Raw genomic sequence first — 16267 nt, 5'->3', positions numbered from 1 at the left:
CAAATGTCCAGGATTTTGCTCTGCCTCTACCCCAGCAAGGAGCTGCTTGATGCTGGGGGCAGCAGGGGAAGGTGATTGGAGGCAGGGCATCACATGCTCTGTGCGCGGGCCTAGCAGCTGCAGGCAGGTAAGTGTGTGTGTGTGTGCGCATGCGCACACACACGCCTGCCGGTACTGGGGCTTTAGTGGGGTGGGGGGGTTCTTCAGGGGCAGCAGAGAGCTGCATGGGCAGCAGGGCTGGTGGGGAGGGCAGAAGGTTGTGGGTTGGGAGTGAGGGGCACTGGCAGGGCTGGGTGGGGACAGGGGGCTGCGGGTAAGGAGTGAGGGGTATTACCAGGGACGGGGGCTGCAGGTCAAGAGTGAGAAGCAGCAGCAGGGATGGTGGGGGGAGCTGTGGCTTGGGAGTGAGGGGTAGGGGCAGGGCATGGGCCTATCCCTACCCCCCTACAATCATATACCCCTTCCCCCTCCTCAGGTGTCCTCTTTTTTGAAGCTGCAAAATATGGTAACCCTACTTTGACTTCAAAGTGCTCCTGAGTCTGGTAGCCCTGATCAGCTGACTGGCTTGCTTCTTGCCATTTCAAGGGGAGCCCGGGATCATCATCCCAGACTCCCCTGAACTGGCAATATGGTATAACTCGGATATGATCCCTCATCCCACAGTTGTCCTTCCTGCTGTGTTCATGTAGCATGGCAGGAACCATGATCATTGGGACTGTGGATCAAATTCCATAAGGGCTTTAACTGAACATCAGCCAAGGGTCTTAGTTTCCCTTACCTAAACTCTATTGTCTACTCTAATCTGACACTACCTATTACAAAATAAAAAGTCAAACAGAATTTTTCATAGCTGTTCTACAAAATTAAGTGTTTGGAATTTTTCCAGAACCTCTTAATTTTATCAAGAGTTTCTGTATTCTTCTGCTTGCTTAGACCCTCAAACATCAGATCTTGGATAGAAACAGAAGTCTTTATATTCATGATACAGGAATTCAGTTGTGAGGCTCATAGCTGTAGCTTTTCCTCCTGGCTTACCAATGGCAGAATTAAAACACAGAGCAGCCCCTATCTAAAATTTCACAAATTTTATGTAAATACTGCTAAGTCATTTTTACTAAAGACATAAAGAAAACGTTCATGATGTGACCCTCAGGACTTGAATTTCTCTTATTTGTGTGAAGAAAAAAGTGCAAGTCAGGAAACCAAAATCTGTGTAAGAGAAGAACCAAAATTAGAGCATTTTAAAAACAACAGGAAAAAAACTTTTGGGTTCAGGAATTCAGATTCAGCTGTTCCTGGGGAATGAACTAACCCAAATGAAACCAAGTATTTCCTTTTTTAAATTTCTTATTACAATCTTCCTCAAATTGTAACAGTTTTCCAAGCCCTTTGAATATAGGTGTCAAGAAACAGATCACCTTTCTTTTTCAAAAGGTCAGCACAAAATCACTGCATCAGTGCAATCACTGTATTAAAGTGTTGGGAAGGTTTTCTTCTGTGTGTATGCATACCAATATGTATTAGCGTTCCACTCTTTAGTCACAGACTTGTGACCTTCTAGTCACTGCTGCAGATCCATGGAACAGACTCTTAACGTAATTTCTCTGGCACAGTAAATATCACAAAGGGTGTGATGATGATATACATGTCTTCATGCAAAACAAGACATTTTTGCATTTTGAAGATGAAAGTACTTCTTTGCAAGTGTTTTTTAAATATATATAATATTAGTCTAGTGCGACTAACTGGCTTTTGAACATGGCTACAAAGATTAGTGGGACAGTACATGCTTGGCAAAAGTATAAAGGTCAGTCCCTCCCCCCACCCCCATCTGTAATCCCAATTGATCTTGAGAGTTCTAGAGGCATGTTTCATAAATGATTGTAGGAGGTGGTTTACCAACACATGAAATATGTCATATCCTCTGGGGACCAGCCACTACAAGGAGATAAGGATCTATTGCTAGTACTAGCTAACAGAGCTTCTCCTTTGCTTAAGTGGCAGAGATCTATGCTGTGATCCAGATAAGGTTTGAACCAAAGATTGTTGTGTATCTGCAGCAAGCATATTTAGAACTACAGTTTGGGAAAGTGGGCCATTATCTAGTGGTCACAAGTACACCTTAGTACCAGAGATTACATAAGTGCTGGTTTGCCTGGTAATATATGTTGCAGAAAGGACCATCATGCTACTTTGAGGAAACCAGTTTCCATATATACCAGTAACTCTGCAGTTGACCCACAGATACTGATCCCCTGCCGAAGTGTGAAAACTGCAGGTGTCCTGCACATTTTGGGATCAAGCCTAAAATAGATATCTGTCCTGAGAGAGTATTAAGACAGAATTATTGATTGCTCTGCTTTTGTCTCACTCTGTGTTTATTTCTAAAGACTTTTGCTAGGCTCTCTGCATACTGGCAGCTGTTCTTGCTGCTGCCACTGTGCAGATTCCCCAGGGACCACCATGCTGACACTGTTAAGTGGTGCACAGGGCTAATGCTCTGCTTGCCCATCCCTAGTGATGGTATTGGCTTGCTGGGAAATGTGCTGCTCACTGGACTGTTCCATGCTACCAAGAATCACATCTTTGGTGTAGGATTCAAACATACAATCCCAGTAACTAGGCAAATTATGACACGTCTAGAAAGCATGGCAGCTCCAGCCATCCTGTACTGTTTGCTTTCAAACTTTGTTAAATTGTTTAATATTAAAAATCAAACACCAGTCCATGCTCACTGCAGTAAAAGCTTTTGTTCCTCTCCTGTGATCACTGACTACATGACTGAAGGAGGATTCCTTTTTGCAGGTTTCATTTGAGGCATTGATTTATTCGAGACAGATGTCCTAAAATGAGAGCGGAGCAAGATTATGCATTTGACACTGTTTTTGGGAATAGTGACTACATTTTCCAATTGCTGGGCTCAAGATCAAACCAGATGCTCAAGGGGATAATGGATGCTGACAAAGACAGAAACCAGGACTCCCTGGGATTCATCATCTGTATATCTTTGGGTCTTTGTTTCTGTGATTTCTGCCACTTAACATACTAGTGACAGGACTTTGCATGGAAGCCTATATCATACACATTTTAGTGATGAGGTCCTCATTTATAAAATTAATAGGTGTCAGAGGGCTAGTGGAATATATAAACTCTCTTCTTAGGACGCAGCATTGTGTTTCTAAAGCTGCATATAACACCAGTCACAACTGGACACAAGCAGATCTTGAGGGTCCATCAGTGGTAGTGATGAAGGAAGCTGTAGGACAAAACCTATGTTTTTACAACTGGTCATCTAATTGTGGCTCTGAGCTCTGCATTTACGCAACAGATTTCATTACTGGAACCACCCCAGTAGGGGACTTTGCCAGTGTAGGCCAAGATAAAGAGGAACCTTGCAGATGGAAGGCGAGAGGAAGCAAGACTAAAATTCTTTTGTGCTTTGTTCCTGAAACTGCAAGTTTGCGTTTTCTAACCATGAACTTGAGAAGCAGATAAAACATGGTACAGATAAACCACAGCATTTTAGATTGATTTACAAACATTGTGTTCCCTTACCTGGGGATTTTTAAACACTGCATATTTTTCATTTTTTTCCAAAAACAGCATTTTATTTTCACTGTCCCGGGTCCAGTCTGATAAGACTTCAACAACATTTTCATGGTCTTCAAAAAATCTTTCTAGAGAGACAAAAAAAGTAACTTAAGACATGCTCACCTCCCCACCTCAGACGTTGCAGATGGAAATTCCCATCTCTGAATAATTACTGTCTGATATGTCTTCAAAATCTGAGAGCCATGGACTCCCTTCCATTGCACAGAAGGGAGCAAAACCACATGAAAATGATGTCATATAGAAGAGCAAACCAGCTACACAGTAAGCATCATGTAGCTTTAGCATCCCCCTCGAGTTGGCCCCATGTCTAAGATGCACTATATGTTTTTGGAGGCATAGTGCAAAGGATGGAATTAGTGTAGCTGTTCCCAATGTGTTTCACTGATTTATAATACCACCTACAAGTTTATCAGGGGTGACCACCAGTATCTAGGGGAACGTTTGTTCACCAGAGCGCCCCAAGGGATGATGAGGACGAATGGTCACAAACTACTACAAGATCGTTTCAGGCTGGACATAAGGAAGAATTTCCTTACTGTCCGAGCCCCCAAGGTCTGGAACAGCCTGCCACCGGAGGTGGTTCAAGCGCCTTCATTGAACACCTTCAAGATGAAACTGGATGCTTATCTTGCTGGGATCCTATGACCCCAGCTGACGTCCTGCCCTTTGGGCGGGGGGCTGGACTCGATGATCTTCCGAGGTCCCTTCCAGCCCTAATGTCTATGAAATCTATGAAATACGAACATGAAGTATACTGCAAAACTGAATACAAATTCATTTTTGCTGGGGCAGCACTGACTTGTCTCCAAAGCTCTAATTGTTGAGTGTCCTAAATCTCTGAGCTTCCAACACAGTGATGTAAATGCTTAGCTCCTTCTCTCTAAGTATATAAACAGGTCTAGAGCACACATGGGTGGTGGTGTGTTTCAGGAAAAAATAACTCAAGGAAATGTTCTATTTGCCTGGAACTGAAATGTTTTGGTTCAGGAGTTCTATCTTTGTTAACCAACAGGGAAATGAAGAGCCCTCCCACAAGATGTGGGAGACTCATGTGGGTTCCATTCTCGGCCTGAGAGCGCTTGAGGACTTGAACCCACATCTCCTATGGGGAAAAAGAGATGACGATGCAATATATACTCTGTTGGTCTTTTCTTGTGTTTCTTGCTTTTCTCAGACCCTCTTTCACTCACTCAGCTGAAAGGATAAAACACGGCCCGCCCATAATCAGTTCTGAGAATTGTCAGCTTTCCACAATTCCAGAAGATTATTTTGAGAACCAGGCTGAATGCACAGAGTTGTTCTTCAGCAAGACAAATAGTGTAATGCACCAACTGATATTTCTATAATGGATTGAAAGCACAAAGCACTGCAAAAAACCTAGGGGACAGAAGAGTAAATATTGTCCTAGAAGGCAGCAGTATAATTTTGAAATGACTTTCAAATGAGTGGCGGTGGCAGTGGTGATCCTGCACAGTCAAGGATGATCACCCCCACAGATCAAGTAAAGGGTTATAAATGAGTCCACTGATGGCTAAGAAGACTGATCCTAGAGCCGTAGACTCTCTGGCAAATGCTACAAGTGGTGGTTAAAGGGAGCATCAGATTATGGATTTCTTGATCTTGTTTCATTTCCTTCTGTTCCTGTTGTTTTTCTGTGTCCAGGGCAAGATGGTTTTCCTCTAAGTAAGATATACTTTCTCTCACAAGGCACCACCGTGTAGCCTTGTCCAAGGCTAGTTTTTTTCCCAAATTTGAGGTGTCAATGCCATACTTCTTAATGTTTGCCTTGGTGTCCTAAAAGTGTTTCCTCTGGCCCCCACATGTCCTTTGTCTTTGGCTGAGTTTGGAATATAGCAGTTTTGCCCTGTCCACCTCAGCTTCTATTAAATAATCAGATTCCATACTGGTGGTGCTAGTGTTAGTGAGGATACTGGCATTCCAAATCATAACCATAACCCACCCACAGTGATAATACTGAAGAACAGAGAAGACATAGTGCACTCTGTTGTATTAGAGTTGATGAAAGAAACGGGCCTGGAAAACCTAAAGTGTTAACAGCACACAGTGACTGTACACCATTAAACCCTTTCTTTAAAGTACAGAGACCATGACCTGCTTTGTGCCATGGTAAGCTACCACCATTAAAAGTCTTATTGAATTTTTTTTTTTTTTAAGCAGAACAGTGAAAAACATTTGAAACGTAAAGTAATAAAGCTTTCACTTTAACAATCTGTCTTATTTCCTTTCCCTTTTTTGGTAGAGTATTCATAAAAGAAAGAAACCATTCCCTGCTTGATATCTTTCAGATGGTATTAAAGGTGGTAATAATGGCCTTTTTGGGAAAAGGAGAAAAAGTTTGTTGAGGGGCTGGAACTATTGTTGTTGGAACCAAACAACAAGGTGAATGCCCACAAAAAAGGATGAAGAAAAGAACAGCAGACAAAAATGCTGCTTTGGGCTTTTAGTGCTGAGCCATACTTGCAACCTCATTCCTGGAGAAAGACAGGCACTTTAGCGCCTGGCAAAGTTGTACTGGCTGCTTATGTCATTTCTTGTAGCTGATTTTTGTCACGCATTCACAGCAATATTGCAAACGATATAGTCTTGCTACGCTGAACCTGCTTTTTCTTAAGGTAGAAAGAGAAAGAAAGGAAAGGAAAGTAACAAGGTAGAAAAAGGAAAAGGAGATGGGAGGCAGGGAAGAAACCACAGGAATGCAAGTCTCACATTCCAAGTGGTGTTTCCAACTTTCCTAAAGTTGACAGAGCTTGTAATGGGTCCATCTTTGCCCTCATTTGCCAGGAACTTGGCTGATGATCAAGGTGATGAAAGACCAGTGCTGCCATGTTGGTCCTCAGTCTTACAATGATGATGAAGATGTCAGACCTAATAGTGAAGTTCTTTCTTTTCAATCCACCTGTTCTACCTGGTGTCAACGTCAAAATATGGTCTACTGATTTCCAGTCCTATGTTCGTTCCTCTTGTTTCAGATTCAGGCATGATATCCTCACTGTCCTTGGGTAGTATCAGGAGATTTTTTTTTGGTTTAGACTACTTTTGGGGGGTGTGTGCGCATGTGTGCAAACCCACTGTTTGCAACATTTTTATAAACAAAGTTTATAAGAATAGTTGAATTAGACTTTTATAATGAAGAACTTGGTATGCAGCAACTCTAAATATGGGGACATCTTATGTGAAATATTAAGCTGTTCACTCTCACAAACTATAAACAGGCACATACAACCCCATGTTATACCACTGTCAAGCTTTCAGAGAAATGTCCTGAAGTTTTCTGTAAAGCTAGTCATTTTATTTAAAAATACCATCTCTCATAATAGACATGCTGTAAACTACTCTAACAAGAATGTTTTGGTATAAAAATGGCTTGGACTCCTGGGAGTATCTACTCACTTGTTATCTATCTGAGGCTTCTTGCACATAGTCAACATAAAAAATATGCTAGAATTCTTATGCAAGGAGGTGATATAATAAAATGTCTTTAAGCACCTTTTAAGCTATATATACTTCAGCAAATCTTCCTACTATAGTAATCAAGGACTATTCTAGGAGAACACATGAAACCCTAACCACTAAAACTAATATAGTTTGTCAGTCCTTTTTCTGCTATGGCATTCTGAACAGCTGAAGTCACAGAAGATATACCATGATGCATTTCTAATCTCCCAAAATCAAAAAGTCTTTCTGCAAATGCATACCTGTGTACCCATCTGATTTGGTACAGAAGAAAAGGCTCTGCACTTGGCATCAGCCTTGAGCTCCATTCCTGCTTCTGCCACTGACTTACTATAGAAGCTTGGGCAAGTCACTTCACTTTTATCCCCTCTTTTCCTCTGTTCCCCCCCCCCCCCCGGGTAGTGAAGGAAAAGTCTGTTGTTATATTAGTACAAAGCCAAGCACCATGGAAGGCCCAACTAAGATCAGACCCCCTATGTGCTAGTGTAATAGAGAATATTTACTTCTTTAAAATGTCTGAATGTGAACCTAGTATCCTTTTGTTTGTGGCTGTAAGGCGAGGAATCCAAAATGCCCTTCTTATTTATACACACAGATAATCAATTTGGTTCCACAGATATCCGTTTCCAGGAAAGATTCTGACCTTACAGTATCATCCTAATGCTCAGGAATTTTTATCCAGCTTAGATCAGGCCAGTGAGAGCAGAATTCTTTGAAAAGAAAACCCTTCAAAAATCACTCAAAGTGACACGTGTGACATTTCTAGTACCTACTGACATTTCCAGTCTTTCTTTAGTTAAGATAAGCAGGTATAAAAGAAGGTGGTAAGATTGCTTCATGTATCATCTTAATGGGCTAGAAAGAGTGGATTGACAAATACTGTATCTGCCATTCCTGCCTGCAAATGAGTATTTCCATGTTCAGAGGCACCCAGACTCTATTCCAACCATTTGCCACACCTCTAAGATTTAGCAGGATGATTATTCCTGGGACTCTCTTAGAATGTGATGTCAAAGTTAACTTTCTTAATACCTTTTCAAATGAGTGTTGAGATAGTAGGGCCAGACGTGTCTGTAAATATACAGTTCTAATCCTCATTTTCAGTTTGCAGCTTCTCAAAGCTACCTGCTGCCCAGGGAGAAGGTCATGGTAACTTTCCTGCCACAAAGGCTTCAGAGCGAGAGAATGCTTCACTTTTACTTAGGCCTTGAGACCTCTGAAACCAAGGTGATTAAATTGAACTAAAACAATGTGCAATTTCTTGCATGGCTGTTCCTAGGGACCCTAGGCAACAGGCTTGTTATTCTTTCAGTACAAGGTGCTACCAGCTGAGTTTTACCTTATCAGAGAGTACTACCCTGTCACAAGTAAAGCATGTCAGAGCTAGTGACATGCCACAAAGAGCTGCTTAGTTAATTACAAACATTAGTTGAGTCAATAGATATCATTCAGGCTGACAGTGCTTCTTTCAAAGAGTTTAGTTGGTCAGTTGTTTTCCCAAGTGTATTAAAGTGTATCTCATTCCTGAGCCTGCTGCAGGGAAACACAGCAGTCCTCCAGAGGGAAAGGCTCAGTGTATCACTACACTAAATATCAACTCTGTGTATTAAGGAGGGGAAGGGGGAACTTGTACTTTCAGCTTTGCTCTGACATGATGCAGCACTCACATCTCTCAAAATCATATGAACTGCTTCAGCAGTCACGCATCCATCAGAGAAAGAGAGTTTATGCATGTTTATTGGGGCATGAGAAAAAACTTAGCAGCTCAGTCTCATTATCAATTTTCATTATCAAGCATACTACACAAATGTACCATGCAGGTCACTGCCAATATGACACTTACCAATTTGCAGTTCTGGGTACACTTCGTACAGACACCAATCCACCTTGCAGTCACAGTGGGTTTTCTCAAAAAGATTGTCTAAAACATCCCGTGCCACCTGCCGCTCATCCACCATCAGTGACTTAGTGCTGTTATCATTCATGTGCACCTTGACGACAAGCTGAGTACAGACGCATAGAGGAGTCAGTTAATTTCAGCACTGAGTAAAAGACTACCTTGATCATGAATCTGCTAAAACAGATAAGAAAGATTCAAGCTGAAGGTTATTTCTTATTCAAAGGTGCCATGTACCACACTGAACTGGGGGGATAATACAGCTTGGGAGCTGTTACATTGTGTTGACAACAAATTAAAAAAAATCTTTTGTAAAAAAGGGAAACTGAACTTTGTACTGAGCAAAACTCCAGAAATCAGTGAAATGGCTGACAGAGAATATAGCAGAATCTCAGCTCTGCCTCTAAGTCCATGGGATATGCAACTAAGAAAAATGCTTGGTATAACAACCAAGTACAATGGGATGAAATACCTGTAATGAAGGCCAGAATTACTGAATTGGATGGTTTTGTGTTTAATGAAAAAAAGAATGAATTCTTGCTACACTAATCGGGTAACCTGGAATCAGATGATACAGTGATAACTACCAGTGCAAAACCCTTCAATAAAAGATTATGCATTACAGTGACTGAATGATCCCCAGTCCATGGTTATTATTCCTTGATGCCATGAAGTACTTTCTAAACAAGAAACAACGTACACACTGCATGTGTGGGTGTGGGTGTGCATGCTAAACTATAAAAGAGTAAATTGAAAATGGCAAATCTGCCACAATGGTCAAATCATGCACTTCAGCAAACAATTTCCTATCAGGAACCATACACAAGAGAACTGAGAGAACTTCTCTCTATGCAGCAGTTTTAACAAATGCTGATTTTAAAATGTTTGCATAGGAAACTTCTGATGCAAGAGAGAAAACCTCCATGAAGGAGAAGTAATAGCAGAGAACTAAGATCAACAAGAAAAAGTCCTTGCAGTCTTTTGAAAAGAAAAAATGTACACCAAAAGCTGAATTGTATATTTACTCTGGTTTCAAGCCCTCTAAATGTTGTTTTTTCCTAAAATAAGGAGCCCATCAGTAGTGGAGGATATGTAGAAAACATATTGAATATACATAATCTAAAACATGTCTAGGAAAAAGGGGAAGTTATTGTCTGGTCCCAGTGCTTTGTCTGTTTGGAAACATGCCTGCAGTAGTTTTATATCATTTGCATTGCACTAAGCCACAGGACATTTAACAGCCTCTGTCTCTTTTTAGAGCAGAAAAGACCAGCCCTGTCTAGAATTTTATTTTAATTCTCCCAGAACATCAGAGTTATGACAGCATGGATATTTAACAATGGGATGAACCAGCAGAGTCTAATTCTAAAATATTTAAGGGTGTCAAAACATTTCATATCTTAAAAAGGCTGCAAAATAAAAATTAAAAAACTGATACATTGTCTCCCAAAATGAGGGTCACTTATTATGCAAGTTAAGAGAGAACAAGATGTGATGCAGTGGAGAACACCTCTCATTACTTCTTCCAACATATCCTCAGGAAAGTCTGTGTGTTTCGTTCCATGTGGGAGATGTCTCAAACACAGACACCCACCCCATAATTCACTGGAAGCCTGAACCATTTTTTTCTGAAGCTTGTAGTATCTCATCTCTGGCAGCACACACACATTATTCAAGTAGAACTGAAAATTTCAGTTCATCCATGGGTCTTAGCTTTTCAGAGCCCCTGGACTGCAGCTCCTGTTGAATGCAACCAGGATTCTAGGGCCTCGTCACACTTTACACTTAGGACATGTTCTATTTAGATTATACTAAGCATTACTGCAAGCCAGAAAGTTTTCTGAGCCATCACATGGTAATGCTTACTATGATCTTAGCCCTCTGGATAGGGCTGGAGTCTGGTGCACGGGACAAACAGCTGTCTGTCAGTCCCAGCCCTTGCACTTCACAGGAGCTGGTTCAAACCCTTTAGTATGGTGTCAGGGCTGAGAGCCGTAACCAGCTGTTTGTCAATCTCAATCCCCACCAAAGTCCTGAACTGGCTCCAGTGGTGTCCCAGGATTGGGACCAACAAACAGCACTGGAGCCAGTGAGGACTGTTTTTATTATCTCTGCACAGCAGTCCCACGGTAGCTGAACATATGTTACTTAATACCATTTAGAGATACTCCATACTCTTTGCCACAACATGATGGGACTTAGCATGTGTTTTACTGCTTAAAATAGGCAGATGCTGGCATTTTAAGCACATTTAAAACTTCTGAAGTGTAACAAGCGACAAGACCCCTAACTCAATCATAGAAATCTAGGGTTGGAAGGGACCTCAGGACCATCCCCAACTAGATTATTCTATCTCAGGCTCTCTCAAGATGGGCCTTAAAAGCCTCCAAGAATGGAGATTCCACCACCTTTAGGTAACCTGTTCCAGTGCTTCACCATCCTCTTAGTAAGAAAGCTTTTCCTAATATCTAACTTAAACTTCCCTTGCTGCAACTTGAGACTGTGGCTCCTTGTACTGTCATCTGCCACCACTGAGAACAGTCTAGCTCAATCCTCTTTTGAACCCCACTTCAGGTAGTTGAAGGCTGCTATTAAATCCCCCCTCAGTCTTCTCAAGACTAAATGAGCCCAGTTCCCTTAGCCTCTCCTCAGAAGTCATGTGCCCCAGCCCCTGAAGCATTTTTGTTGCTCTCTGCCAGACCCTCCCCAACTTGTCCACATCCTTTCTATGCTAGGGGCTCAAAACTAGACATAGTACTCCAGATGTAGCCTCATCAGTGCAGAACAGAGCGAAATAATTACTTCCCTCGATCTGCTGGCAACACTCCTACTAATGCAGCCCAGTATGCTGTTAGCCTTCTTGGCAACAAGGGCACACTGCTGACTCATATCCATTTTATTGTCCACTGTAACCCCCAGATCCTTTTCTGCAGAGATGCTGCTTAGCCAGGCAGTCTCCAGGAAGTAGCAGTGCATGGGATTTTTCCATCCTAAGTGCAGGACTTTGCATTTGTCTTTGTTGAACCTCATGAGATTTCTTTTGGCTCAATCCTCCAATTTATCTAGGTCACTCTGAATCCTAGCCCTACCGCCCAGTGTATCTCCTGTATCTCCCAGCTTGGTGTCTTTCGTGAACTTGCCGGGAGTGCACTCCATCCCATCTTCCAGATCACTAATGAAGACATTGAACAAAACTAGCCCCAGGACCGACCCTTGAGGCACTCCACTTGATACTGGTTGCCAACCAGAGACTGAGCCATTGATTACTACCTGTTGAGACCGACAATCCAGCCTGCTTTCTATCCACCTTACAGTCTATTCATCCAACCCATTCTTCCTCAGCTTGCTTGCAAGAATGCTGTGGGAGATGATATCAAAAGCCTTGCTAAAGTCAAGGTATCAAGCAGTATTGCCAACCCCACCGTGCCAAAAATCATGAGACGAATTCTTAAAGAAAATAAATAAAAAAAGCAAGACATTGGCATGTAAATCATAAGATACTATTTTCAAAGTGTGTGTGTGGGGGGGGGGAGGGGGGGAGGGGGGAGGAGGGGTTAGTTGTGAAGGTGTCAGGGGCTGTGTATATGTGGGGTAGGGAGGGGCTGGAGCCTGAAGAAAGGGGTCTCCATACACCCTGGCAGGATGTGGAGTACTGTGGGTCAGGAGGGAGAAGCAGCAGCAGGGCTGGGCAGGTGGTGGCTTGAGAGTAAGGGGTAGACACACAGGGACACCAACTTCAGCTTTTTCCTCATCCTCTGTCACAAGGTTGCCTCCCCCATTCAGTAAGGGACCCACACTTTCCCTGACCTTCGTCTTGTTGCTAACATTACTTGTAGAAACCCTTCATGTCCGTTGCTGGCTGCAACTTGAATTGTGCTTTGACCTTTCTGACTTCATCCTTGCATGCCCAAGCAATATTTTTACACTCCTCCCAAGTTCTTTGTCTGCGCTTTCACTTCTTGTAAGCTTTCTTTTTCAGTTTAAGCTCAAAGACTTCTCTGCTAAGCCTAGCTGGTCTCTTGCACATTGGGATGTTTTTTTCCTGTGCTCTCAGTAAGGTTTCTTTAAAATACAACCTCTCCTGGACTCCTTTACCCTCAGACTTGCCTCCCATGGGATCATGCCCATCAGTTCCCTGAGGGTGTCTAAGTTTCTGCTTTTCTGAAGTCCAGGGTCCTTACTCTATTGCTCTCCTTCCTTCCTTCCTTTTGTCAGGACCCTGATTCAATCATCTTGTAGTCACTGCTGCCTAAGTTGCCATCCACTTCTACATCCCCCACCAATTCTTACCTGCTTGTGAACAATAAGTCAAGAAGAGCACAACCCCTAGCTGGTCCAGTCTTCATGAAAGTTGAGCCTTTTTGTACTGCCTTCCTCTCAACATGACACAATGAGAATTGGCAATAAATGCCCAGTAACATTAAGAAGAGCAATGTGACTAAATCCATGGGTGGCTGTACACAACCGTGGAGGCTGCTCTGATGTGCTGTAATTACCACACTCCACCAGCGGTAATTACCACGCTCCAGCAGCCTTCTGAATCTTGTGCATCAGCATCCCCGTGCATCAAAATGGTGGCAGGGGTGTTTGAATTAAAGCTTGTTAAACAATCTTTAGTTCAAGCACTCCCACTGTCATTTTGAAGCACAGAGACACTGATACACAAGATGCTACAGTGCTTTAATTAGAGCTGGGCTTGGAGCCACTCCAATTGAAGTGCTGCCCCCCCCAGCCCCAGAGCATGTGTAAAAGTGCCCCATGTGTCCTGTTTTGAAAGAGTATGGGTTAATGTTCTTCATATCAGAGGGCTATGATCTAATATTTTATCAGGGATTTGAATTCCTTACAAGAATGTTATCTGGATTCTTGGTTTTGCCTAGATTTTGGAAACAAATTATTAGAAATTTTCCAAGCAGTTTCACACCTGATGTAGAAGTAGAGAAGTAGAATACTGTTTTCTAGTATGTGACAGAAAAGGAGGAGTAGAAGATCACTCTAAAGGGTATTTTGTAATATCTAAAGGTACATATAAAATAAGCCTAATATCATAAATAACTGTATTACAGTGAGCAATGGCAAATTAAGTTATAAGCACTTTAACGAGACTTTCAGTATTTAAAGTCCTACCTTTTTAACCTTAGCTTCCTTCAGTTTTTCCAGTGCAAGTTTAATCTTGTCTGTTTTTGCTTGTGCCTCCTGCTGTTCCTGAAACAACAGTAATATATGCATTAAACTTTGCTGTTTTTATCTTAAAAATAGCTGTTCCAAGTTATTTTATACCATTGTCACCAGGCCTGTCAAAAGAAACTTAATTATCAGAGATTTTAATGATAGGGAAAAGAGGGATTTCCCATGGCTTAGCTGCTGTGTAATGTTGTATTTTGATTCACAAGATGGAAGTCTCCCTGTTGCTCTGCCATAGATTTCTTACCAGATAGTGACATGGCCACATTCACAGATTGAAGCTGAAAGGTCTCCCCTATTTATTCAGACTTATGCAGTAGTCAGAATCCACTGATTTCAATAGGAGTTGGCTTGGGAATGGTGTCTGCTCCTATGACTGACTGACATGGCTTGCTCCCATTGCCACAAAACTCTGTAGTTCTAAATCTGGACTTCCGGATCCTCATTTGCTGCAGGATTCCAGGTGACAGCTGATGGTGACTGTTTTTTTCCACTTTGTGGTTGATGCGGTTTCTTTCTGAGTTCTTTATTGGGACCTATGTCTAGGCTGCAACCACCTGTGACTTCTGATACTGCGGCGTGCAACTGATGCAATCATGAGACTTTTAGTTTATTAGAGTCGGAAGGGACCTATTAGATTATTGAGTCTGACCCCCTGCTCTGGGCAGGAAAGAGTGCTGGGGTCAGATGACCCCAGTTCTCTTCAAACACTCAAAATCAACTCCCCAGATACAGAGCAGTCTCTTCTCTGCTTTTTCTTTTCCTTTTTGGGAAGAATCTATAGCTTTTGACTAGCTTTTTCCTGTCCCTAGTATTTTTTTTAAACCTCCACAGGCCTATTTCAGAAGGGGCAGGCCTTTGTTCCTATGGTAGCTGGATCAAAACCTGCAGTTTGAAAGCTTTTGGAGTCACTATTCCAAGTGGTACTGCCCTTATCCTAGAACTAGGGAGGTGGGGGTGGTGGGGGAATGAGATTGTTTGTAAACTCCTGGGGACTACACTTACAAGAGACATGTGAGACTAATTTAGCATTGCTATGAAGACCTCCTCACACAGGAGAGCTACTTACTATTATCTTTCTGGCTGTCCTAATGTTTTCTGCAACTATTCCCTCTTGATGCTGCCATGATGCCAATCCGTTAGGATGTCAATATGCAAAGCATGAAAGGTTAAAAAAAACAAACAATCCCAATCAACTCCCACCCCAACTTCTGCATGTATGACTACTGAAGTCAGATTCTTAGCTGTGAATGTCAAAATAACAGTGCATGGGAATTTGCATCTCTAGGGCACTACAGCTCAGGGTAACTAACTTTGACAACCTAAAAGTAATTTCTTTGGCCACATGTATTTTAATGAGGTTTGAGGTTTTGGAGTGAGAGATAAGTAAGCTATCAGAATGTAGTCTCTACCCCAAATACCTCACTGCAGGAGTTAAGTAAAAGATGTAAAAAAAAAAAAAACCAAACAAAAAACGTGGTTCTGTAGTCTGGCTTCTTGTTGAATAGCTGGAAAATGTGTATACCAGACTTCTTCACCAGTAAATTGATACATGTTGAAACAGGCTCACACAAAAACATAAAACTTTGCAACAGGCTTCTCTCCCTACCTAAGAACATTTAGTCATCATAACCTTTGTCTTTAAATCGGTGCAAATAAAGAAAACAGTAGACATAGTAAAAAAAGTGATCAGGCTAGCAATAATTTTTGTCACCATTAAATAAACACTCTGACACTTGACAAGATTTGTTTTCTACTAAATTTTTATCAACCGATTCTCCAACGTTTCAAATAGGAATGTACAGATCTAATCCACATAGCACTATCAGAAAACTAAACCTCTTATTTAGCTTCAGGACAATTTTAAAAAGAAATGTCAGAGCTGATAAAAAACTGAGACTCCATGCTTCTTTAGAAGAACAGCTGTATTTATTTTTTATTTCAGCATTTTAAAAGAACATAGCCCTAATACCGGAGATATGAGAACAACTAACTCTTTAATCTAAAGATACCTAACACTATTAAGGAAAATGTCAAATATCGATTTGTTGGAAGACTACCAATCAAATGATTTGACTAAAGGGATTATGAAGTGGGACA

At 41.8% G+C, this 16267-nt stretch overlaps 1 protein-coding gene across 5 annotated transcripts in view; it reads right to left on the bottom strand.

Annotated features, from left to right (window-relative positions):
* Nucleotides 1-16267, bottom strand: part of APBB1IP (amyloid beta precursor protein binding family B member 1 interacting protein) — a 115775-nt gene that overhangs the window by 37851 nt on the left and 61657 nt on the right. For all 5 annotated transcript variants that reach the window (XM_059729094.1, XM_059729095.1, XM_059729091.1 and 2 more), the window contains 3 exons: nt 14111-14188; nt 8930-9089; nt 3556-3677 (listed from right to left, as the gene is read on the bottom strand). In XM_059729094.1, coding sequence (XP_059585077.1) covers nt 3556-3677; nt 8930-9089; nt 14111-14188 — 360 coding nt within the window. The remainder of the gene's footprint in view (nt 1-3555; nt 3678-8929; nt 9090-14110; nt 14189-16267) is intronic.

The sequence above is a fragment of the Alligator mississippiensis genome, chromosome 5, assembly GCF_030867095.1.
Source record: "Alligator mississippiensis isolate rAllMis1 chromosome 5, rAllMis1, whole genome shotgun sequence".
Lineage (NCBI taxonomy): Eukaryota > Metazoa > Chordata > Crocodylia > Alligatoridae > Alligator > Alligator mississippiensis.
The sequence above is the reverse complement of the archived record's forward strand: the minus strand, read 5'-3'. Positions and strand labels throughout refer to the sequence as shown.